Source organism: Chaetodon auriga, chromosome 2 (genome assembly GCF_051107435.1).
Source record: "Chaetodon auriga isolate fChaAug3 chromosome 2, fChaAug3.hap1, whole genome shotgun sequence".
NCBI classification, from domain to species: Eukaryota; Metazoa; Chordata; class Actinopteri; order Chaetodontiformes; family Chaetodontidae; genus Chaetodon; species Chaetodon auriga.
The window spans coordinates 16,590,940-16,613,524 of record NC_135075.1 but is presented as its reverse complement, the minus strand read 5'-3'; the positions used below and the strand labels follow the sequence as shown (position 1 = coordinate 16,613,524).

At 43.5% G+C, this 22,585-nt stretch overlaps 4 protein-coding genes across 5 annotated transcripts; 3 read left to right on the top strand and 1 right to left on the bottom strand.

Annotated features, from left to right (window-relative positions):
• The first annotated feature begins 238 nt into the window (after positions 1-238).
• On the top strand, positions 239-3,459 carry LOC143338050 (rab GDP dissociation inhibitor beta). The gene is made up of 11 exons (XM_076758178.1): positions 239-404; positions 922-1,029; positions 1,127-1,223; positions 1,330-1,464; positions 1,541-1,739; positions 1,836-1,967; positions 2,071-2,170; positions 2,264-2,435; positions 2,594-2,738; positions 2,836-2,890; positions 3,013-3,459. Exons 1-11 carry the CDS (start codon positions 363-365, stop codon positions 3,157-3,159), a joined length of 1,332 nt encoding a protein of 443 aa, XP_076614293.1. The 5' UTR covers positions 239-362; the 3' UTR covers positions 3,160-3,459.
• ndufaf3 (NADH:ubiquinone oxidoreductase complex assembly factor) lies at positions 3,449-7,246 on the bottom strand. Its single transcript, XM_076758193.1, has 5 exons — positions 7,052-7,246; positions 5,287-5,482; positions 5,120-5,186; positions 4,618-4,718; positions 3,449-4,464 (listed from the first exon to the last, which is right to left on the bottom strand). The coding sequence occupies exons 1-5, from the start codon at positions 7,237-7,239 to the stop codon at positions 4,357-4,359; spliced, it is 660 nt and encodes a 219-aa protein (XP_076614308.1). The 5' UTR covers positions 7,240-7,246; the 3' UTR covers positions 3,449-4,356.
• Positions 7,247-7,954: 708 nt separating this feature from the next.
• On the top strand, positions 7,955-16,948 carry nckipsd (NCK interacting protein with SH3 domain). 2 transcript variants are annotated; one of them, XM_076758168.1, is made up of 13 exons: positions 7,955-8,308; positions 9,183-9,295; positions 9,390-9,597; positions 10,103-10,178; positions 10,396-10,937; positions 12,039-12,209; positions 12,972-13,058; positions 13,261-13,399; positions 13,520-13,600; positions 13,787-13,915; positions 14,180-14,269; positions 14,367-14,539; positions 15,194-16,948. In XM_076758168.1, the coding sequence occupies exons 1-13, from the start codon at positions 8,138-8,140 to the stop codon at positions 15,416-15,418; spliced, it is 2,205 nt and encodes a 734-aa protein (XP_076614283.1). In that variant the 5' UTR covers positions 7,955-8,137; the 3' UTR covers positions 15,419-16,948. The 2 variants fall into 2 exon arrangements, with proteins under 2 accessions (XP_076614283.1, XP_076614272.1); XM_076758157.1 differs by having other exon boundaries at positions 10,393-10,937.
• Positions 16,949-17,500: 552 nt separating this feature from the next.
• slc25a20 (solute carrier family 25 member 20) lies at positions 17,501-22,455 on the top strand. The gene is made up of 10 exons (XM_076758142.1): positions 17,501-17,604; positions 17,717-17,835; positions 18,581-18,673; positions 18,763-18,890; positions 18,981-19,071; positions 19,241-19,358; positions 19,812-19,884; positions 19,984-20,093; positions 20,400-20,524; positions 21,793-22,455. The coding sequence occupies exons 2-10, from the start codon at positions 17,731-17,733 to the stop codon at positions 21,853-21,855; spliced, it is 906 nt and encodes a 301-aa protein (XP_076614257.1). The 5' UTR covers positions 17,501-17,604; positions 17,717-17,730; the 3' UTR covers positions 21,856-22,455.
• Positions 22,456-22,585: the final 130 nt, after the last annotated feature.

Sequence of the window (22,585 nt, the reverse complement as noted above, 5' to 3'; positions counted from 1 at the left end):
TCACACCATACTGACAACTGAATCTGCAGTGTCCGGGAAACCCCACCGATTATGCCAATCTCTCTCTCTCTCTCTCTCTCTCTCTCTCTCTCTCTCTCTCTCTCTCACACACACACACACACACACACGTGCCAGTCTTAAGAGGATTATGGCAAAGGGGAGCACAAAGCAATTACTGTCACTTATGATCATCATACGGTGTCTCTCTGTGTGTACAAATATGCACATGCCCCCCACACACACACCTACACCTACACCCGCACACACACATACGTACACACACATTCACAATACCTCAAGGGACACACTACACTCAGGAACAGCACTGGGGCTCAGTGAGGCAGTGAGAAACAAGTGGAGAGATGGAGGAATATGATGTTATCGTGCTTGGAACTGGACTTAAGGTAAGAAAAGTATTTATTGTAGAGTACGTAGGCGACTGTGGAGGCACGTTAGGAAAAACAGAAGCATCTGCCAGTTATCAGAGCAATACACCTACTGCAGTATCCATAGCAACAAAGAGTGTAGATCTTACCAAAACTTCTATTTTCACTGACCAAAGATTGGATTGGTGCTATGACTAATGCCTAAATTATTCACACGTGCCAAGAAATGAATAATCCCCCAGAAAAATTATAATTTCCTGCATAACACTCTCTATTGAGAACTAAACTGTACTGAACAAGTTGTTCTTTCATTTGTTCCCTAAACTATTCTTACTCTTGATTAGTTGACAGTATAACTGGTGGTTAAGTCTGTTGATGAGTAAAATGGTCACGATTTAACTGATCATTCACATGCAGACCCTCTGTGCTCCTGTTGGCTGATTAAGGGATTTACGACAATTAGATGACATCATTATGCTGGTGTTGATCCTTGTCCTGACAGTGCACTTTACTGTCAACCCCCTGTCTGTCTCAGGAATGTATCCTGTCTGGTTTAATGTCTCAAAGTGGGAAAAAGGTCCTTCACATCGACAAGAATCCTTACTATGGAGGAGAGAGTGCGTCCATTTCTCCCCTTGAGCAGGTGTGTTCACGCAAACACAAACAACACGTGAGCAGATGTGCATGTCAGCCATTTTACTACTGGTGTTTACTATTGAATACTTCTTCTACATTTACAGCTCTACAAGAAGTTCAAGGTTCCAGGTCCTGCTAAGTCTCTGGGCCGTGGAAAAGAGTGGAACATTGATCTCATTCCCAAATTCTTTCTTGCCAATAGTGAGTGCCAATTGTCTGCTTTTTAATTGTGCATTTTGTTTGCATTACTTTACTGTGAAGGAGTGCACGCTCAGCTTCTGTTTTCTCTGCTGTGTGTTTGCATTAGGTGAGCTGGTGAAAATCTTGGTGCACACTGAGGTCACTCGGTATCTGGACTTCAAAGTTGTTGAAGGCAGCTATGTGTACAAAGCAGGCAAAGTGCACAAAGTCCCCGGCACGGAGGAAGATGCTCATGCTTCAGGTGATGAACGAAACTGTTGCAAAATTGCACATTTGTGACTTCATTAATAACGTTCAAGGAAACATTTCCCTTTCAGATCTGATGGGCATGTTTGATAAGAGAAGGTTCAGGAAGCTGCTGCTCTTTGCCCTGAACTTTGACATGAGGAACCCGCGGACCTACCAGGACATGGATCCGAAGAAAACAACCACACGGGACCTGTTCAGCCACTTTGACCTGGGACTGGATGTCATGGAGTTCACAGGTCATGCCGTAGCCTTACACAGCAGTGACAGGTCAGTCACAGGAACTTAGATAAACACGTGATGACAGGCGATCCTTCAAGTTAAAACCTACCTGGTCTCATTTCCTGTCTCCTGGTGGACCTGTAGTTACTTGGACCAGCCGTTTTTGGAAACCATCACACGGATCAGGCTGTACTCAGAGTCTCTGTCGCGCCACAGCACCAGTCCATATATCTACCCTGTGTACGGGCTGGGAGAACTACCACAGGGATTTGCCAGGTGACAAAATAACTACTCCAATTTCTAAAGTCAAGTTCCAGTTTGTCTTCATGTTACATTCAGTGCCGTGAGATCAGGCTGAGGCAGCTTCTGTGTGTTTCAGGCTGAGTGCAGAGTACGGAGGAACTTTCCTGTTGAACAGAGCAGTGGACGAGATCGTGATGGACAGCGGGAAAGTGAAAGCTGTGAAATCTGACGGGAAGGCAAGTGATTTTTGGAGGGAGGGGAAAGAAGTTGCAAAGAATTTGGGGCACCGCTGTGCGCTCAGAGATCGTGTCTTTCTGTCTCTTTCACAGCTGTTCCACTGTAAACAGCTCATCTGCGACCCGAGCTACGTCCCTGCTCGAGTGAGGAAAGTGGGGCGCGTGATAAGAGTCATCTGTTTGTTAAATCATCCAGTTAAAAACACCCACGAGGCCAGCTCCTGTCAAATCATCATCCCTCAAGCACAACTCAACAGGAAATCAGGTTTGTTTTTCCTGCCAAAGCATGAAAAATAAACGAATGTTTCATTTGTAGTGCTTCAATTAAACTGCCACATTATGCAGATAAAAACACATCATTTTGGTTGAATTTTGCTGATGAAACGTTGACCTCACTGACTTATTTTTTCTGTATTCATGCAGACATTTACATATCTGTAGTGTCCTATGCCCACAATGTGGCCTCAGATGGGGTGTACATTGCCACAGTGAGCACGACTGTAGAAACTAACAACCCAGAGAAGGAAGTTCAGCCAGGGCTGGAGCTTGTGGAGCCCATCATGCAGAAGTTAGTGATGCTTTTAGTCTCTAATTACACTGTTTGCAAAATGTAAAATTCCATTCTGAAACATTTATGTTATTTCCTTACACCACTTTGAATCTAGATTTGTTTCAGTCTGCAACCTGCTAGTTCCAAATGAAGATGGAAAAAAGAGTCAGGTAATGAGGAGAGTCCTCCAGAAGACTTTCTGTACAAAAAAGGACTAAAATCAAATTGAAATAAAATACGATGGGGTGAAGTGTGGTGGTCAGATTTCTCCTCTCTTCTCTGTCTTAACTAGATTTTTGTGTCCCGCTCATACGACGCCACAAACCACTTTGAGACAGAGTGTGAGGACATCAAGGACATGTATCACCGGATCACAGGAGCCGAGCTCAACTTTGGAAGATCACAGAGGCACCAGTCTCACACCTCCGACGATGACTGAGAGAGACTTTCAACATCAGGACCAGATGGGGAGGACACAAAGACTTCATGCATGATTTTACTACCATACAGCCGTGAAGCTGAGGGTGTTATGTAGCGTGTAGAGTGAATTCATTGTGTGTGCTATGTAAATGTTGGGTGTTTTTTTCCCTCTCATTTGTTTACTGTAATTTTGTCTCTTCTGTGAAATTCCTTTCTTCCGTCGACCTTTGTGGGCTCCATTCTTCTGCAACTGCATTGTTTTAATATGAAAAAAATGGTAAACCCTGTAATCATCAATACAAGTTTTTGTGCTACAGTTCTGAGGTTTTATTGTTGTTTTATTGAAATTATGACTAAATTATGACTTTATTTAGTAAAGTGAAGTGGATATTCAATATGTTTTTAGCTGCTTACATAACGCCTGTCAACTTCGCCTATCAACTCATCAAAGTAATTAACTCTGAGGTAGCTGAGCGTAGCATGGAGGAAGATCCAACTGGAGCCAGGAAAGTGTCTTGATTTGTTTTTTCCTTGAAGCACCAATCAGCGCCACAAATGCTCCGCTGAAATGTAATCATGCAGCACTCTGCATGTCAACCACACTGGGAATGTGGTGCAGAGGCAGATGATTAGAGGTGATGCGCAGAGGATTTGTAGATTCTCTTATCTATGGAGCTTATGTGTGAGAAGGACAAAGCCACTGAATTATGTCATGTGCTGCACACAGGCAGCTTGTTGGTGGCAGCGCTGCTGGAGGCAGAGGACGCACAGAGTAAAGAGGCTTATCCAGATGAAGGACACCATCAACACCTTGGGTGGAGGGGCTGGATCATAATCATACACAAATTATTCTTTCTTTTATGCATACGGATTCCTTTTATCTACTGCACAGGTGTCTTTTAAAATAATAAATATTCCATGTAGGTGCTATCAAACATTTATGCTATACATGAAAATGTTATTCTTCCATATAAAGCTTCTAAATATATACTTTATACACAAGAATGGGCTGCTTTTAACACCTTAATCTCCACAAAATAACACTTGTAATCTAATATACAGTAGTGAGTTTCTTCAGAGCTGGATGTCACAGTGTTCCTTTGGAAGCTTCGAGCAGAAGCAGAGCAACCATCCCTCCAGCAGGCCTGAGGTCAGTCACAAACCTCAAACCTCCACCTGCAGAAATCAGTCCCTGTTTTTGTTGGCATCACAACACTTATTCCTGTGTCACATCCAGTGCCGTGCTGATGGGTGGAGGGATCAGACCGGCGGCTGCCACTCGTCGCTCACTGGTCAGGAAGTTGAAGGTTGCACATGCATTTGGCTGTAACACAGCAGAGATGAAAAAGAAACAGAAATGTCAGTTAGGGCAGCTCAGTTAGTCTGAGAGTGTTGTTGGTCAGACAGTCAGAAAGTCTTTCACACTGTCGGAAGAGCACATGCGTTTTACTACACTGACACACTGGGCATACTTTACCGTGTCTTGCACCTCCACAGCGATGCCTTTCTTGCTGAGCAGAGCAAGAACTGAGGGGTTGATTCGTTCAACCCGTGCGCCTGTGCCCAGCACGAGAATCTCTGCATAAACAACAACAAAATAAGTCAAAAGCATTAAAGAAATGGGTTTTTTTTCAGTGAAATACACCATACGTGAACCTAGATGAGTGAGGAAATCAAGCAAAAACTGTGGAAAAACATGAATGCAACCATTTCCATACAGGATACAAGAGGTCAGTCAGTGGTTTGATGTGCATGAAAATAATGGGAATCATGTGTTCCGGCCGTTAGTCAGCAGATCTCAGCCCAGTTTAACACATCCAGAGGATTTTGGATCAATGTGTTAAATAGTGATCTCCACCACCACCATCAAAACACCAAATGAGTGAATATCCTTTGGAAAAATGCTGATCATTACACCATTAGTCAGGTTTTCTTTTAATTTATCACCCATCTGTGTGTCAGTGTGCTTTTATTCTTACCTATTTTTGGTTCAATCATGTGGAAAAGTGAGACACTTTCTTCTGTGATGTCTGTATGACTGCCGACCTTCAGAGAGAGAGATTTGGAACATATAAAAAAACAACAACAAAGATTGAAGTTGTAATGAAAACCAAAGCTGTGAAGGTAGTCTGGATATTGATCTCACCTTCCACTGGAGGATAGCAGGAGGCAGCACAGCGCAGGGCCCAAACACCTTGTTCCCATCAATGTTGAATCCTTGAGAACTGTAGCTGTGGATCATGGCCCCGCCGCCTGGCTCCTTCTGCATGACGGACACTGTGGTACGCTGGTACATCTCATCATCGCTGGGACTCAATCGATGCGCACGAGACAGGAATGGGCTGGAACAAAAGACAGTAAAGTTAGAACCAATAACGTATTACAGCACCTGTCAAAAAGTTTGCACACAGCTTAGTACCCATGTACAATGTAGAAAATGACAAAAACAAAAAAAAAACATTGACTGAGAAGGTGTGTCCAGACTTTTGACTGGTACAGTAAGTACACAAAACTACTCATTTTCTATTATTCACTGTGAGTATTAATATTGCAATTAGAGCTTGTGGCTTGAAAAACTGTGAGCAGTCTCTCCATCTTCTCCATCGCTTTACATTTCTCAGAAAACAGACTGCACGGCAGAGCTGTTGCCATGTGACCCAGTTTAAAAGCCAAAAATCTCATGCCAACCTACTGACAGGGCTGGCAGCCAGAAGCTTTAGGGCTGTTTCTGCAGAAAAGAGGCAGCCAAGAAGCAAGCATTTCTGCTCGTCTAAGGAGCTGCAGCACATTTTAGCCTGTTCTCACACTTTTTCTTCCTGACTCTTACAAAAATCTGAGCACGTTATGCAATCTTTTGTTTTTGAGATGTGAAGCACTGCACTTTCTTATTAACTCGCCAGCTGGTGTTTTAAAGCAGCACAGCAGGGGACTCATGGGGTGACCTGGCCTGAAGACAGAGAGAAAATAATGCCTGAATCCACCAGATGGAGCCAGAGATGTTGTCTGATGGGCTCACAAGTTTAGAGCTCTTTCCTAATGGGGAAAAAAAGTCTGCACATCCAAAAATCTCCTCACAGGAGACATCATGACAAAAAGGAAATCGGCACACTGCTCTTTGCTCCCACAACGTCTCCCTGTTCACTGTTGCTGAGCAATGTTTTGATCAATCAGATCTTCATCAGGCAAGAAACAACACTTACAAACATCAGAATACATCTACAAAATCCATTGGCTACATCCCAAGACAGCCATGTGTGTCTTCACAAACAACTTCAGTCATCATCGATTACAGGAGTCAACATTTAAAGAGTAAAACTATATAATAAACAGTCAGACAGAACCCCAAAGAGAAAGACAGGATGACATATACATTTACATGAATAGTTACTTCATTGTTTTCTGAATGGACATATATTGTTTTTTGTTTTTTGTTTTTTTTTTTGCATATAATAATATATTGTCATGAATGCAAGGTAGCTTTGGGCTACAGCCAGTGGATTCTTTATTTTATGTCATTTGTAGAATTAATGATAAGCCGATTAAACAAAAGGAAAATAATGGTGGTAAACAAACAAGATCTATCAGTCAATAGAAGAGTTAGTGCCATCCCATCATATGACCTACATTGTAAATCCACACAGAGCATCACTGTGATGATGATAATAATAAAGTACTTTTTCCAGGAATTATTCTCAGTTCAAAATATGTCTCAAAATGAACGTTGCTTCTGTTGAATAAAAGTAACTTGTAATCGGTCATTTCAAACTGATATTTCATCAACATGACGTTTTAATGTCCTCGTATCCAAGGCAGAGGAGGGGAGACATAATTAAGGACAGTTGCCTAAGCGACCGCTCAGTTTCCGTCTTCACCTTAAAGGAATCACAAGACTTCATGAAAACCTAACATACCTTGAGAAAGCGGGAACTGCCCTGGAGGAGAAGAGAAAGCCCTGTGTTGATCTCTGAAGGAGGAATCTGGCACACACCGCACTGGCCATGTTGACTGAGCGCTGTAAGAGGCACACCGACACGGGGGACAGATTTCTGTGTAACACCAGCCGCTTGTTTCCGGTGTTGTGTAACGCTAAATCGAACATTTTTTATTTCAAGTTCAAGCTTGACACGATGGTCGTTTTTGGTTAAATTGTCATGTTTTGTTTGATTTATTTGACTTGATTTGATTTGATTTGATTTGATTTGATTTGATTTGATTTATTTATTTATTTAATTATTTAACATCTATATCGACATATGTATGAGACTGTTAAGCAAAAAAACTAAATCTATCCTCTATCATCAGCTAAATGCTAAGCTATAAGAGCAACCGATGCTCTAGCTAACGTAGCTCATGTTGTAGAATGTGGAGTTCAAATTGAATAACAGGAAAACTGGTACATGTAACCACATTGATCCTGTATGAGCCAAATTCAACATTTTTGACGATAATGTTATTATGCTATTATTGTGCCAATATGCTACATATAATATATAGCATTATAATTATGAATATGTATGGTGTTTGTACTTTATGCTGTGGCTGAGATATAAGTACAACTGATGGCTGAGGAACTGATACTACATCTTTATAACTCAAAGTATATAACATCCAAAAAAAAAAAAGTTATAGCACCTATTTCACCATTTGACTATTTGACATATCTGGTAGCAGTAAAAACTGCAATGTACAAATCTAAGCCGTCTTTGAAAGTCATGAACTCAGACGATGAGTATCGGCTCTGCCTTTGATTAAAATGCCTGGGGGGCGTGTTCATGGAGTAACAGCGCCCCCCGCGGCGTTTACTGGCAACAGTCACAGGTCAGATGATCCCTGCTGCATTGTAAATAGACAGGAGCGATCCACCGTGGCCATGCCTTCATATCCTCTTTAAATCGCCTCCAACAGAGCAGATATTCCCACTCGGAGACGCCCTACCTTCCGACACCGCTTCTCTCGCTGTTCCGGCTCATTTCGGCGTGTTTAAGCGTTGATAAAGTATGTACCGGTCTCTGTACGCCTTCCGATCCGCGGAGCCCAACTCGCTGCACTTCGCGGCCGGTGAAAGCTTCTTAATCCTGGAGAGGAGCAACAAACACTGGTGGCTGGGGTCCCGCTGCAGCTCGGGGGAAACCGGCTACATCCCAGCCTCATACATCGAAAAAATACAGGTAAACAACACTTCCTGACCCGGGTGTCGTTGTTTCTTCTTCTTCTCTCTCTCTTCTGTCTCAGTGAGGGCAAGCTGTGCCCATGCTGAAGTGAAATCCAGTGAATGCGCCGTAACATTAAGGTTTGAATTGATGGGATCATGAGAGACAGATCCCATGTAAGTGAGCTATATGTGCTGCAGTGCAGGCCGTGTTGACGCTGAGTGCTGATAATAGCCAGGGAAGAGGAAAATGCATGCTTTGCAGGAGAACCCATGAATTATTGGAAGGATTGCATGATGTAGGGACATGGCCTTCTGCACTGCAGCTGCTCACTGCGACAGAGGGGAGGTCAGGAAAAGATGGGACATGACAGGATAGGATGATACAGAGTAAGATATGAGACAGGACATATTGTTTCTGCTTACATTGACCTCATCTGCCCCTTTGACTGTGTTTCATTATCCAGAACCATCCTCAGCTCTCCTTGTCATTGTTTTCTAAGTAGCTACTTCCTTCCACAAAGCTCTCAGTCACACCCACATGTGCTGCACAGTGAGGGGAGTCTGTTTTCCAAGGATCAGGACTGAACAGTGAACTAGTTGGAGCATGCATTTTGTGAAATCACAGGCTCCGGTAGGAATGCTCTCTGCTGTTGTTAATGACATTGGCTGCAGAGGTTTAATGAGCCTGAATGTGAGGCCTCGCTGAGCTCGTGTGTCACTGGTTAAAAGGCAGCTTTTTGTTAGATAACTGGCCTAGTTTGTGTCTGCCCGGAGTCACACGTGCCCCCGAGCTGCTGTTATGTTCTGTTTTTGTTTAAATTTTAATAATTGTGATAATGAATTTTTTATTTGCACCCCCCCCCCCCCCCCCCCCCCCGTTTCTCTGGCAGGCTCCCGAGCAGGATGAGGTGTTGCAGTCTATTGACAGAGCGATCGAGGGAATCCACAATGTGGCCTTAAAAAATGGAGGCAAATACAATCTGGAGCAGAGAGATGTTCTACAGTGAGTCAAAATGCTTGTGACAAACTTCAGATAACAGGTTGATTCTGACAAATTCTGCGCTCTGAGCTTGAATCCTTCTCCCCTTCTGTCGCAGGAAGTTGATCCATCACAGAAAGGAGACTCTTGCACGACGAAGTTCCTCTTCCTCCAGTCACAAGCAAGGCCTCCCATCTTCCAGCAGCGAAATATCTCTCAGTCAGACTCCTCCACCCAATGGCCTTAACCGAGACTACGGGCGACAGGGGAGCATGCCGTTATCAGGAAGCATGGACAATATGCAGGGAGAACAGGGCTTTTACCAGGTAACACACTCTCAATAATACACATTCAGATGTTTTAATTGAAACAAATTTACGGGACATTTAGAGAGATTACAGGCATGCTATGATACTTAAAATCATTTAATTTTATCCTTTTTCTTGTCTTACTATTGTATTGTGGGTTATAGTCTTATTTCTCCCTCCTCTTTCTCTGTTCTTCCTCAAAAGCACTTTTAATTTCTATTTTTAAAATTGTTTATGAATAAGGTTTGTTTGCTTTTTTGCAACTATAACCCCCTAATGCTCAATTTCTGAACATCCTCAAGGCTTCTAAATAATAAAAACCACTAATCTACATTGATATCCCACCATGCAGATATTTGTAACCAGAGATTGTTGATTGTTGATTGTAAAGAGAATATCAGGATGCGATCATTAGAGATGATAAACTATCATCACCAGGGAATTCTTGTCTCATGGTAATGACCAGTATGCCCTGAAATGACCCTGTATACAGTCAATTTCACCCCTGCGTCCCCTCCTGCAGGTGCCTCCTCAGCCTCGCCGTGCGGCTCCGATCACCCCACCTCCCCCTGAGAAGCAGAGAAACAGCCGGCGTCCAGGTCAGCGCTCAGAGAGCGGCGGCGTATCAACAGTCAGACGGGTTGCAGCACAGCGTTTCTGCTGCTGCTGCTGCTTTTAGCTGATGCTACCTGCTGCAGCTCTGTAATTCACAGACACTCTATTCTTAGTCAGGTCAGGTCCTGTTCACTCTCCTCTCTGTAACTGGAGATCTCTCCCTCTCTCTCTCCCACTCTCCCCCTCTCCCCCTCTCAGCAGAGCCGGAGATCCCCTCCAGAGTGTCCTCTCTCCCTCCGTCCCCTGCTCCCTCCCTCTCAATCAGCACCACCTCTTCAGAGTCTGGCTCCTCCCGCTCACTGCTCTCCTCCGATGTCAGCTTGCCAAGTGTTTCCAGCACCCCCCCTCCTCCAGTGCCATCCCGTGTGAAGCCCTCTGCGCCGCCCGTAGACATGCCTCCCTCGGACTCTCCTCCTCAGCCAGCCCCTGCAAAGAAGAGCCCAGCTCCACAGCCTCCCCAGCCCGCCCCTCCTTCACAGCCCGCTGCGGAGGACCAGCCGGACAGCGAATGGCCCGTCGCCCCCCCATCTGTCGCTGAAAGCCCTCCTGGCAGCCCCACCACCTCTGAGCCGGTTCCCATGACCATTGGGGCTGAACTGATCGAGCTGGTACGGAAGAACACGGGCTTGAGTTACGAGCTGTCGCGGGTCGCCGTCGGCGTGGTGGTCGGCCATCTACAGACGGCCTTACCTCAAGCCTCCTCCGCTTTGGAGCAGGTTCTCCTCTCGCTGGTGGAGAGCAAGGTCAGATTTGTTTTCATTGCATCATGTGGATTCTGCATCCTGGAGCCTCGCCAGCTTAAAGGAGAATACCGGTGTCGTTTAGAGTTACAGCTCAGTCTGCATTTAGCTGACATTTCTCAGAGTGACTTTGAGACTCGGGGGCCAGTACTCACAGTATCACTCTCATTTCCTGTTTTGAAGTGCAGGCTTTGCAGTGTCAACCCAACCATGAAATGAACATCTGATTCTTTCCTGGCAGATGTTTCTGTTTCTACCTCTGGGGTAGTGTAACCCCTAAGAGCAACTGCTGAAAGCTTTTGGCCTCATCCTGTATTTACATGATGACACGTGTGCACACTCAGATCCTGCTCATCCAATTAAAAAGCTTGAAATGCTCTGTGGTCCATTAGAGATCTTGTCTGTGCTTTTAGGTAGCAAACGCTCAACTTGAGCTTAACAAAACATTGATAATACAAAAAATGTACAAAAAAAAAAAAATTAGGGCTGAAACTCAGATGATATCCAAGCCTGTATATGTTGTTTTGAATACTTTTAATTGAATTACAGTGCACACACTCTAATGTATCATCCTTTAAAGCTGCTCTCATCAATATTTTATATTATCAGTGGATGAAATTACCATTTCTAATATGAAAGGAGTCATTGTGACACACCTGCAGGAAATTATCACCTGGCTCTAGAGTTTTTCTCTCAGCTCATTATTCTGGTTTTACAGTCACTGCCGCCGCTCTCATCAATCTCTGTTGAGCTGCTTTGAGTGAAAAAGCTCAAATAAATTGATTTGTGCACCGCCTGCCCAGCGTCAAGTGACCCATAACACAACTCCAAATTACTGCTAATGTTGCTCTGTATCCTCTGGGTGTGCACATAACCAACATGTTAATCACATCTCTGTATAAGGTGATGTGTATACAGCTTGTTGCTCTGCCTGCGCCCCAAAAATAATGAATGCAGGTATAAACTTTGCCCACAAATAGAATACATTTTCTCTTGATAAGCTGAGCAGCTGCTTTCTGTGTCAGTGAATACATAATGTTCCTCTGTACTGGTATTTCAGGTTGAAGCAGAAATGGTGTGTCACAGTGTTTTCTGGCTCCGCAGGATCTGAGTGCATCGCTGCCTCAGGGTCAGGTGTGTCACGACGAGCAGAGGCTGGAGGTGATCTTCAGCGACCTCGCGCGGCACCGGGATGACTCCCAGCAGCGAAGCTGGGCTCTTCACGAAGACCACACTATCATCGCCTGCTACCTGGAGGAGCTGCTGAAGATACTGGTATGACGCAGGCTGCTGTCAGCCTCTCTGTCCTCTAACAACGCATGTTTATAACAGTCTTATTCAAATTCAGAATAAGCAGATATTTGCAAAAATCAATGAAACTGATGAGGTCAAACATTAAATATATTGTTTTTGTACTATTTACAGTAGGTGTCAGAATTAGGACAGCAAATGATCACATTCGGTTTCATTTATGTTTTACACAGTGACCCAATTGGGGTTGAGCCTCTTTTCAAAACACACATTCACGTAAAAAATTAAATGCACTGAAAATGCCTGAAGAGGCAGTTTTCAGTGAAAGCTGGAAAGATATTAGGCATCATCTAATTCAGCCCAGATTATAGGTTGGACAGTCTCTCAGCTGATGTGACTACATTATCCTCATCATCATTATACTATGAAAAGTTTTCTCTTGGGGTGAATCTGTGATGTGCCCACAGGACCCGTCCAGATGTTGTGCTGTAAATACCAGACACATTTGATAGGATCAGACCGGCTCAGACGACTTTACAAATCCAACAGTGTGGTCAAAGACTGAATCTGTAAACTCTCCAGGCTGCCAAATATTCTTTATTGGCAGCTTGTCTCGACCAATACTGAGATCAGGGCTGGGATGTCCAGATGAGTTGTTTTAATGGGCCCCATAATCCCCTGCTGAGTCCAGGGACCATGACTGGCAAACAGATTATGAAGTTACATAGTCATGATGTTTTTATATCATTGCTGTTACAACTAAAAGCTGTTTTTTTTCCTCCTCAGACTGATGCAGATCCAGAGGTGTGTAAGAGGATGTGCAAGGCCAACCACTATGAGAATGTGCTGTCTCTGGTGTCATATTATCAGATGGTAAGAGATTAGAGTAAGAGAGCATTTTACTTTAAACTTTGAACTCAAATCGAACCTGTGTGTCAAGAGAGTGACGGTGGATGTGGTGCAGGCATGAAAGATACTTCCAGCAGTAATACATTAGTTTGAAAGTCGTGCTGAGTGTCATGAAAAAACTGTTTGACGTGTGTTGGCTCATTGTTGCCTCCGTGTGACCGTGCAGGAGAATCGCGTGTCTCTGCGGCTGCTGCTGCTCAAAGTGTTCGGGGCGATGTGCAGCCTGGATGCTGCTCTCATCTCCACCTTCCTCAACTCCATCCTCCCCATGGAGCTGGCCAGGGATCTGCAGACTGACATGCAAGGTGAAGATGTCTTTTTTTTTTTTTCACTGTCTCCTCTGTTCCTCTGGAGTAGCACTCCCAAGACTTAACATGAATTTGCTGTTTTCATTGACTGTCTCTCGCCTGCTTGTTTTTCCTCAGAACACCAGAAGATGTGTTACACAGCTTTGGTACTCACGATGATTTTCTCAATGGGCGAACAGGTGCCATATCATCATTACGGTGTGTATATATATATATATATAAAGCTGCTGTATTATAACAACTTTTCAGTGGCATATTACATATTACAAAAGCTTTTCCCAACCTAAACTGATGTAGAAGTCTGACATGCTTGCATTAAAAGGTGCATTAAAGAGATAATGTGTTTTTTGATTGATGCATAATCCTGACTGTCCCCGCTTGCAGAACACTTGAATGCTGAATTTGTTGAGTTTCTGCTGAGTGTGGTGGAGGACGGGCTTCCCTCTGATCCCACAGAGCAGCTGCCTGACATCTTCCTGAACCTCGTACTGTCCTTTAATCTCCACCACACAGGTGAGAAGAGCCACCGCAGACCTTTTTCCACAGCAGAGATTCAAGATCACTGCATTGCGTTTATGTTTACTAATGACAGGATCCTGGTGTTGTGCATGTTGTGCTGTCATTAGTGTTTTTATTTGTGCTTACTTTTGCTTTTCTCTGCCTAAACAAGGTCTGTAGGAGCGGTAATGCACAACAGAGTTCTACGCTAGTATTTTTTGCTGACCCACAAAAGAGCTTTTGTGTTACCATAAATACTTTTCTGTCTGTGTCACCCAGTACCCAGCAGCAATGTGATCATGCAGGAGCTGAAGAAGAAAAATGTCAAGATCCTGTCAGAGAAAGTGCTGCTGCTTCTCAACAGAGGCGGTAAAAATAATACTTTTGTTTGTCATATTTCTCATCCTGCATCGACGCTTTCTGCCCTACTCACATCATTACCCGCTTTTTGCCTCCTTCTCCCCAGACGACCCGGTGTGTATGTTCAAACACACCCCGCCCGCACCGCACTCGGTACTCAAGTTTCTGCAGGATGTTTTCGCCAGCCGAGAGACCGCTGACATCTTCTACCGCACTGACATGATGGTGATGATTGACATCGCCGTTCGGCAAATATCTGACCTTTCACCTGGAGACAAGGTGAGACATGGACACAGGGCACAGCTCCCGATTTTTCTCAGCCTGTAAAGGAATGATTTTGCATCTTGGCAAACACTCTTTTGCTACAGACACTCTCCTGTCTGCATGGTAAATATGAAGCGAAGCGCCCCTATAGCTCAGTTGGTAGGATGTGCACCACATGTATTGAGGCTGTCAGTCCTCTGCAGTGGCCACAGAATGGACTCCCACCTGCGGCTCATTTGCTGCGTGTCGTCCCCTCTTTCTCTGTCCCCTTTCCTGTCGTACCTTCAGCTGTCACTATCATAAAGGCAAAAAATATATATTTTAAAAAATCTGAAGCTAGAGCCAGCGGCAGGTTAGCTTTGCTGAGCACAAAGACGAAGAACTGGAGGGAAACAGCGAGCCAGGCGCTGTCCAAACATAACAACATCCGTCTACCACACCTCTAAAGCTCACTAGTTTACACATTTTATCTCATTTGGTTAAATTCATACTAAGACAAAGTTTAAAATCCTGTTTCTTGGCTGAGCAGTTCTTTAAGACTCCTGCTTCATATTTAACAGACAGACATGAGAGTGTCAAGAGAGCAAATAAGCGGATTTCCCCAAATTTTGAATGAGTCTTTTAATGATGTATCTGTATTATAATCCCCTCTGGCACCCCCCTGTGAAGCTGCGGATGGAGTACCTCTCCCTCATGCACTCCATAATACGCTCCACGGATTACCTCGAGCACCAGCACCGCCTGTCTGACCTGCGGGGGGCGCTGCAGAGGATTCTCAGGGAGGAGGAAGATCCAGGAGAGGATGAAGGGAACACAACAGCAAAACAGATGGATAAGCTAATTGTACAGCAGATCTACAAAGAGTTCCCACAGATCAGTGAGAACCAGGACTAACCGTATCAGTACCATGCTCACACACTGTAGTCTGCTCTACTGCAGGGAGGTACAACAAAGCAGTACAGTACAGTACAATAAAGAAGAAGAACTGACAGGTTCTGTGCCAGCCTGTGAGGAGAGAAGCTAATCAGCCTTGCCAATGTTTTCTTGGACTCGTAGTCCTGGGCTGCAGCATGCACATGATTTGAGAAAGATCTTGCTGTGTTTCACAGCTGTTCCCCTCTTAAATGAACTTCATTTGAAAAAAAAAAAAAAAGTATTTTTCTTTAGCGTCTTTCACAAAGGGAAAAAAATGTACAAAAAACCTGTGAGGTTTAGTCATACATGGAGATTAAAAATAGCCAAAATACAGGCCAAATCGTTGCTGTTTCACAGAGAACTCCAAGCAGTCATTACCTTAAATGTCACACATGAACTGTGTGTACTCACAGTATTTGGAAATGAAAGTAACAACAACCAGGACTTAACTTTTTTCTGACCAAAATAACTTTAACCAAACTGATCTTGAACAAATTCAAAGAGTTTTAGTGATGAAGGGCAGTTTTGAGCCGTTGTGAGGGTACTTTGACTCTGTGTGCTTCCCTGTTAGTGGGACCAAACTGCTGTGTGTTACTGAGAGCATTATCTTCTTTATAGAGTATAATACTCTTTAAACTAACTTCCTCTCTTACTCACCCCTTCATTCATTATCATTAAAATTAGTGAAGTCAAGTCAAGTTGAACAAGTTTACTATTCCAGTGAAAAAAGCACTCTTTGACTCATGTATTATCATTACTAAGCTTTTAGCTGAGTAACCTTTGCTGCTACATATCGAGTCTCTCCTGTGGCTCAGTCTGGTACTTTTGTGTCTTTACTGCTCTCCAACAAGATCACTCTGTACTTACATATGCAAAGCTCCTCAAGCATCTGCAATCTGTTTAACGTCAGTTGGATTAAAGGGTGTTTCTGTCCGTATGCTGCATTCATATTCAAACTAACTGTGCTGCAATAAGGCTTTATAGCAACTTGTAATATCGCTGTAATAACCTGAGTCTTGGCTGATGTGCGGCTTCATGGAGGGTAAACGTGTTCTGCACTTATTATCTGAGATACAACATTAGTCTGTGTTGTTGATTTCCAGTTATTACCTGATGCTCCTACTGAATATCGAGACAAGGGAGAGGAAATACAGGGCATTTCTTTTATCCCCTCATGGTTTTAATATTTTTAACAGCAACATGTACCTTTCCTTGTTTCTCTGCCATGATGTAGTGATTGATGTTCTCCCGTCTTACACCTTGACTTAACTGTTTTTGTCCCTGGCATGGCTTCCCTGTCTGCAAACCTGTTTCTGAGAAGGCAGACACAATCCAGAAGTGATATCAGTTTTTAGTTCATGTCTCAGTATTTGTTCATTGATTATTTGTGTGTCTGTTTACAGTGTGTGTGAGAGAGGTGAGTGTCTCTTCTTTCCATGATTAACATTGTCTGCAGAAGTGCTACGACTGTGTTATAATAAGACTAATAAAGCTATATTTTAACAGTGGAAGTGGTCGGACTGGTTGTTGAAAAGGTGGCTGCGTGACAGTACATTTTAGTTTAAAATTTACAACATAATAAAACCTTAATTCAAAGATTTGTGAATATATTGTAGGTCACGACAAAATAAACAAGAGTCTTCAGATGAGATGAGTGTGATTGTTGGCAGTGACCCAAAACAGCTGAGGGCGTCCAGCAGGTCTAAAGCTCAATATGAATGAAAATTGATTCATTTTAGGCATGGTCCTGTATTTAACTCCTTCTCAGTTTCATCAAAATCTCTCGCTTTGAGCTTTTATTGATTATATGTTATTTATTGTGTTTATTCGTCTTGTTTGTTTCCCTATAAATGAATAATTAATTAATATACACATACATGCATATACACACACGTTTGTTGTATTCATGACATGCTGGACACTTCTGTGAACAATACTGAGAATTATACATCACAAAACAAACAAAACCTACTACTGACTGATAGTATGCAGGTGAAATTTAAAGACCAAAAGTTGCAAGTTTCTAGCCGGACACCAAACAGAGACGTACCAGAGTGACGTTGTGTTGCAGTCAGACCGGTCCGGGTAAATAAGTGGGTGAAAGGTCCAACAGGCAGCGGCCACAGCAGCAGACAAACACATCTCCCAGAGCCACAGTTGACCAGGTAAGATGTTATTTCTTGGTTGTTGGTTTGTCGGCGTGTCTTCGTTTATTTTTCTCTGACGGTTTCATTCAGTTGCCCTTGTCGTGTTTTTTTTTTCTTCTTCTTCCTGCAGAACGGAAAGTAAAAATGTCCAAACAGCCGCAGCCGATCAGTCCTCTGAAGAACTTCTTCGCGGGAGGCTTTGGAGGGGTTTGCCTCGTCTTCGCCGGACATCCACTCGACACTATCAAAGTATTTACTGCACTTTGTGTGTCAGCCATGACAGAGTGTCCGGTCACAGCAGAACCGGCGACCACAGACAGTCTGATCTTTGCTCCGGAGCAGAGTCAGCTGTGTGGATGAAACAAACTCCTGCCCTCACAGAGCTCAGCAGGATCAGCTCGGGCTGCTGCTGCAGCCTTTGGCCCACATTCAGTATGTTTAATGACTCAGCTCACTGCTGCTGTCATGGCCTCCTGAGGTCTCACCTGAGGACAAGAATGGTGTCACCCATTCTCTCTGCATTAGACCTGCAGTAAATAGTTCAGTACTTCTGCATAGACCGGCCAACCAGTTCACCAGTGTTAGAAATTGAAGACTGCACTTCAGAGAGGCCAGAGGTGTTTAAGGTAGTTTCAAAAAAGTCTCCTCACCACATAATTTGCCCAGCAGTGCAAAGATTTTAACTATTAAGTGTCCTGCTCAGTTCATAACACAGTCTCAGTTATTTAAACCAGATTCTTTTCAAGCGGTAGACACAACACAACATTTTATAAAGCTGTTAAAACGTTGTTATAGTTGTTAAATAGACAGTTATTTACACAGAGCAGCACCTCCATTCATTTGATCTTAATGTTGGACTTATTCACTCTCTGACTTGCAGTCAGAATCGGGGGTCAGCGCTCTGTGGAGGCCAGTCAAGCTCTTCCACATCAAACTGTTTCTATATGTGCACATAGTGAGGTCCACGATGCTTGACATCCCCTTCTTTTCTCAGGTCCGTTTACAGACTCAGCCCAAACCCAAACCTGGACAGAGCCTCGTGTACGCAGGAACCCTGGATTGTTTTAAGAAGACCTTAGCCCAAGAGGTAAGGAAACATTCTGCTGTAATCTGAGGGATACATCAGATAAAATGTTCCTCGTGCTGATGTTTCCTTGTCGTTTTCTTCCCTCGCAGGGTGTGAAAGGGCTCTATAAAGGAATGGCGGCCCCCATCATTGGAGTCACACCCATGTTTGCTGTCTGCTTCTTTGGATTTGGGCTGGGCAAGAAGCTCCAACAGAGAAGCCCTGATGATATCCTTACGTAGGTGATTGCTTTGTTGTAGGTGGTGCTGCTCACATCACTGTTCCAAACTCTGTGGTTGATCTCGTGTAATTGCGTTTTCTCCTGCAGGTATCCACAGCTGTTTGCTGCAGGAATGTTGGCCGGTGTGTTCACCACAGGCATCATGGCTCCTGGAGAGCGCATCAAATGCCTCCTGCAGGTCAGAGGTCATGTGTGTGTGCAGATACAGGGTCCGATTGCTGAATAGTAGATTTCACATCAGGCTCCCTCCTGTCACAAAATGTTTTACTGCTTCAGATTATAGAGGTGTTGTTACTTGGGACAGTGACTGAGAAATAATATGTGTGTGTGTGTTTGTGTGTGTGCAGATCCAGGCATCATCAGGGGAGGTGAAGTACGCGGGACCCATGGACTGTGTCAAACAGCTGTACAAAACGTCTGGGATCAGAGGAATCTACAAAGGCACCGCTCTGACTCTCATGAGAGGTGCGTCTTTACTCTGATCGAACCGAAACCTGAGCAGACGTTTTTCCTCCAATGAGTAGATAAAATAATCAGAACGCTGCACTGAAAATGACTTAACATTGACAGCATCAGTTGATTGACACACTAATACGACCCTTCTGTGTAACAGTGATTAAGTTACATCTGAGTTAAAGCACATTCTCTTGAAGTGTTGTCATTATTTTGTCTACCCCCCTGCAGCTGTTATCATAGTGTCTCTGTTAATGTGTCTCCTTGTGAAGATGAGAACAGCGTGTTATGCACACGAAGGTCATCTGATTAGATTCACTCTGTAACGCTCTCTGTTACAAAGTCCATATTAAACCTCACTCATATTCAGAAGTAAAGTATTGAATGTTTCATTCATCCATTGAATTAGTGATCGGGTAAATGTAACTATACATTTATAGTGACAGGTTTTGTTTCATACCTCAGACGTTCCAGCGAGCGGGATGTACTTCACGTCCTACGAGTGGCTGAAGAACCTCCTCACACCACCAGGAAGAAGGTGAATATTTCCTTTTCCTTTTCTTCACAGTGTTTCTAAATGTCTGTCATATTGTGAAAAGACCTCTGAGCTGTAGAACATGTCGTGTTCTCCCTGCAGCCATAATGATCTCAGCGTTCCCAGCGTGCTGTTTGCTGGAGGGATGGCTGGGATCTTTAACTGGGCTGTCGCCATTCCACCCGACGTCCTCAAGTCTCGTTTCCAAACAGGTTTGGGTTTTTTTTAGATTCCCCCATCTGTTGTTGTTTAAGTGTGAGGCTCTTATAAAGTGTGACGGGTTCTTGGTTCAGTCTGCATCCTGTCTGCTTCACTGGTTGGACTTCACCCCCCTTGTTCCATCTTCTGGAGACCTGCTCCTCATTCTGCTGCTTCATCCTTTCATAGATTACGTTCCTCATCCTGGTGTTTCCAGGATTCCACTAATGAAGAGATCTTACCTAAACATAGGATGATGAGCAGTTAAGCAGTGTGTGTGTGTGTGTGTGACCCAGTCTTCTGTCGCGTCTCTTCCTCAGCCCCTGAAGGAAAGTATCCCAACGGTTTCCGGGACGTTCTGCGGGAGCTGATCAGAGAGGAGGGGGTGGCCTCTCTGTATAAGGGCTTCAATGCTGTCATGCTTAGAGCTTTCCCTGCAAACGCAGTGAGTGCACTTCACTTATTCTCCATTTCATTGACACAGTGAAGGACTCAGAGCATCAATGGTGTTCAAAGATAAAGAAGATGTGGCCATAGATGTGTCACGTGGTCTCAGTGGTTCAGATTTGATGATATTTGATGTGAAGAAACTTAAGTTTGTCAGAAATCATCAGTGTCACTCAGTAATAGGTGTGATGTAGCCCAATCATTATCACAGTCTGAGGTGTTTTAAAGGAAGATTTATGTTTTGAATTAAGATTTTCATGTTGAGGATTAACACCAAAACACCAGCACACGGTATATTTTAACACCTTTCTCACCACAACGATCCTGGAGCACATTAAAGAAATCAAAGTACGCCTTTCCAAACTCGTAAATGTTCACCTCTGGACTGTAATCAGCGCGTTACAGCTGCTATAAACATGTACCACAGTGTTTCTTTGCTATCCTGAGATCCAGTGTTTCTGCAGTCATGTCGTCATGGTGATGTGACAGTTTCAACAAAGGACACTTTTATCAACACAAGTTTTCAGAACTGTTCAGATTATCAAGTGTTTGTCAGGTAATATTATCAGCTGACATCAATTTCAAGTATTTTTTTTCTGCATTTTTACCCTTATTTTTTGGCAGTGGACATACAGCGTTATTCATTTAATCAGTCAGTTGATTGATTGGTGACAGTTGATTGATTGGTGACAGCTGTGGCCAGAGGGACTGTGTTGTCTGGTTGTCCGTCCATCTCAGGAACGCTGTGAGGGAATTCCTCAAATTTAGCACAAACGTTCACTTGGATTTAAGGTTGAGCTGATTAGATTTTGAGGTCAAAGGTCATCTTAACAAAACACATAACAGTATAACAACTATAACAAGAATTCATACGCCGATTGACAAAATTTCACACAGATGTCTCGTAGAAATAAAAAAAAATGGATCGAAAAAATAAAATGATGACATTTTATATCCAAAAGGTCAAAGGTCAGCTTCACAGTGACATCATCACATTCTGCTAAAACACTTTTCTGACCATTATTCAACACCGAAAGGAGAGATTATGACCGTGTTTCACATTTGGTCACATACTGAGTTGGAGACACTAATCTTCAAACTGTGGTTCTGCTGACATTGAGCTTCAGGTGATTGTTGTTGCACCATGTGATGAAGATCTCCATCAGTCCTCCTCCTCAGTGAAGACAGCATGTTTCTCACTGGAATCATACCTTCACTGCATACACTAAACAGTTTTGTCTGTGTGCATCTTTTTTTTTTTTTCAGGCTTGCTTCTTAGGATTTGAGTGTGCAATGAAGTTCCTGAACTGGCTAGCACCGGACCTGTGATGAAGGCTCCGCGTCGTCCTCGTTTGTGAACCCCAGAACTCTTGAACGCAGCAGAGTTATCAGCAGTACAAAGACACACAGTGAATCAAACAATACCAAGAGATTTTAGCAACTGTCCAATAATGTATTTGATTATGTTGGAAACCTTGTGGTACTTCAGAGCACGCGGATCATTCGGAGGTGCTGAGGGTTCAGAGCAGAGATGTTGTGATGGTCGCACCTGTGCCAGTACACACACACACACACACACACATACAGTCGAATGTTCTCACTCCTTTTGCTTTACTTGTTCTTTGATTATTTTTTTGAATTATGTTATTTTTATAGAAGAAAAGGAGTGACCTGAACATGCTGTGCCTTACCTTTTGTTATCTGCGAGCTGGTGTACGTATCAGGGAAAAGGTGCATTTTGATGTACTGTGTGTGTTCAGTCTCTCAGCAATACACACCTTTCAGACTGTCTGCTGCTTCCTCTGTGGTCACACTCACTACACTGTCTGTCTGTTTAAATGTGAAATCATGAGAGTAGTCATAATGAGATTGATTGAACAGTATGTGAATGTCAGCAATGAGAAAGAAATAAAAACAGAATCCATATTTCCAAGTTTGACTTGTGCACTTTTTTTTTCCAAAGTCTCTTTTTGTTTGGATTATTTTACGACGTAGAAGCCTTGACTGTCTTATTGAAACAACTGCAACCAAGGAAGTTAAATGAACTGAGGAATAATAG

Bases quoted from the DNA above. Each gene is read 5' to 3' on its own strand.
- LOC143338050 (XM_076758178.1), top strand. From the start codon at position 363: ATGGAGGAATATGATGTTATCGTGCTTGGAACTGGACTTAAG. The intron at 1,968-2,070 runs GTGACAAAATAA...TGTGTGTTTCAG, and splicing joins CTACCACAGGGATTTGCCAG to GCTGAGTGCAGAGTACGGAG. The intron at 2,436-2,593 runs GTTTGTTTTTCC...GTATTCATGCAG, and splicing joins ACAACTCAACAGGAAATCAG to ACATTTACATATCTGTAGTG.
- ndufaf3 (XM_076758193.1), bottom strand. From the start codon at position 7,239: ATGTTCGATTTAGCGTTACACAACACCGGAAACAAGCGGCTGGTGTTA. The intron at 5,187-5,286 runs GTGAGATCAATA...CTCTCTCTGAAG, and splicing joins CTGCTATCCTCCAGTGGAAG to GTCGGCAGTCATACAGACAT. The intron at 4,465-4,617 runs GTAAAGTATGCC...GCTGTGTTACAG, and splicing joins CTGTGGAGGTGCAAGACACG to CCAAATGCATGTGCAACCTT.
- nckipsd (XM_076758157.1), top strand. From the start codon at position 8,138: ATGTACCGGTCTCTGTACGCCTTCCGATCCGCGGAGCCCAACTCGCTG. The intron at 10,938-12,038 runs GTCAGATTTGTT...CTGGCTCCGCAG, and splicing joins TCTCGCTGGTGGAGAGCAAG to GATCTGAGTGCATCGCTGCC. The intron at 13,601-13,786 runs GTGTGTATATAT...CCCCGCTTGCAG, and splicing joins GGTGCCATATCATCATTACG to AACACTTGAATGCTGAATTT.
- slc25a20 (XM_076758142.1), top strand. From the start codon at position 17,731: ATGTCCAAACAGCCGCAGCCGATCAGTCCTCTGAAGAACTTCTTCGCG. The intron at 17,836-18,580 runs GTATTTACTGCA...TTCTTTTCTCAG, and splicing joins ATCCACTCGACACTATCAAA to GTCCGTTTACAGACTCAGCC. The intron at 20,525-21,792 runs GTGAGTGCACTT...TTTTTTTTTCAG, and splicing joins GAGCTTTCCCTGCAAACGCA to GCTTGCTTCTTAGGATTTGA.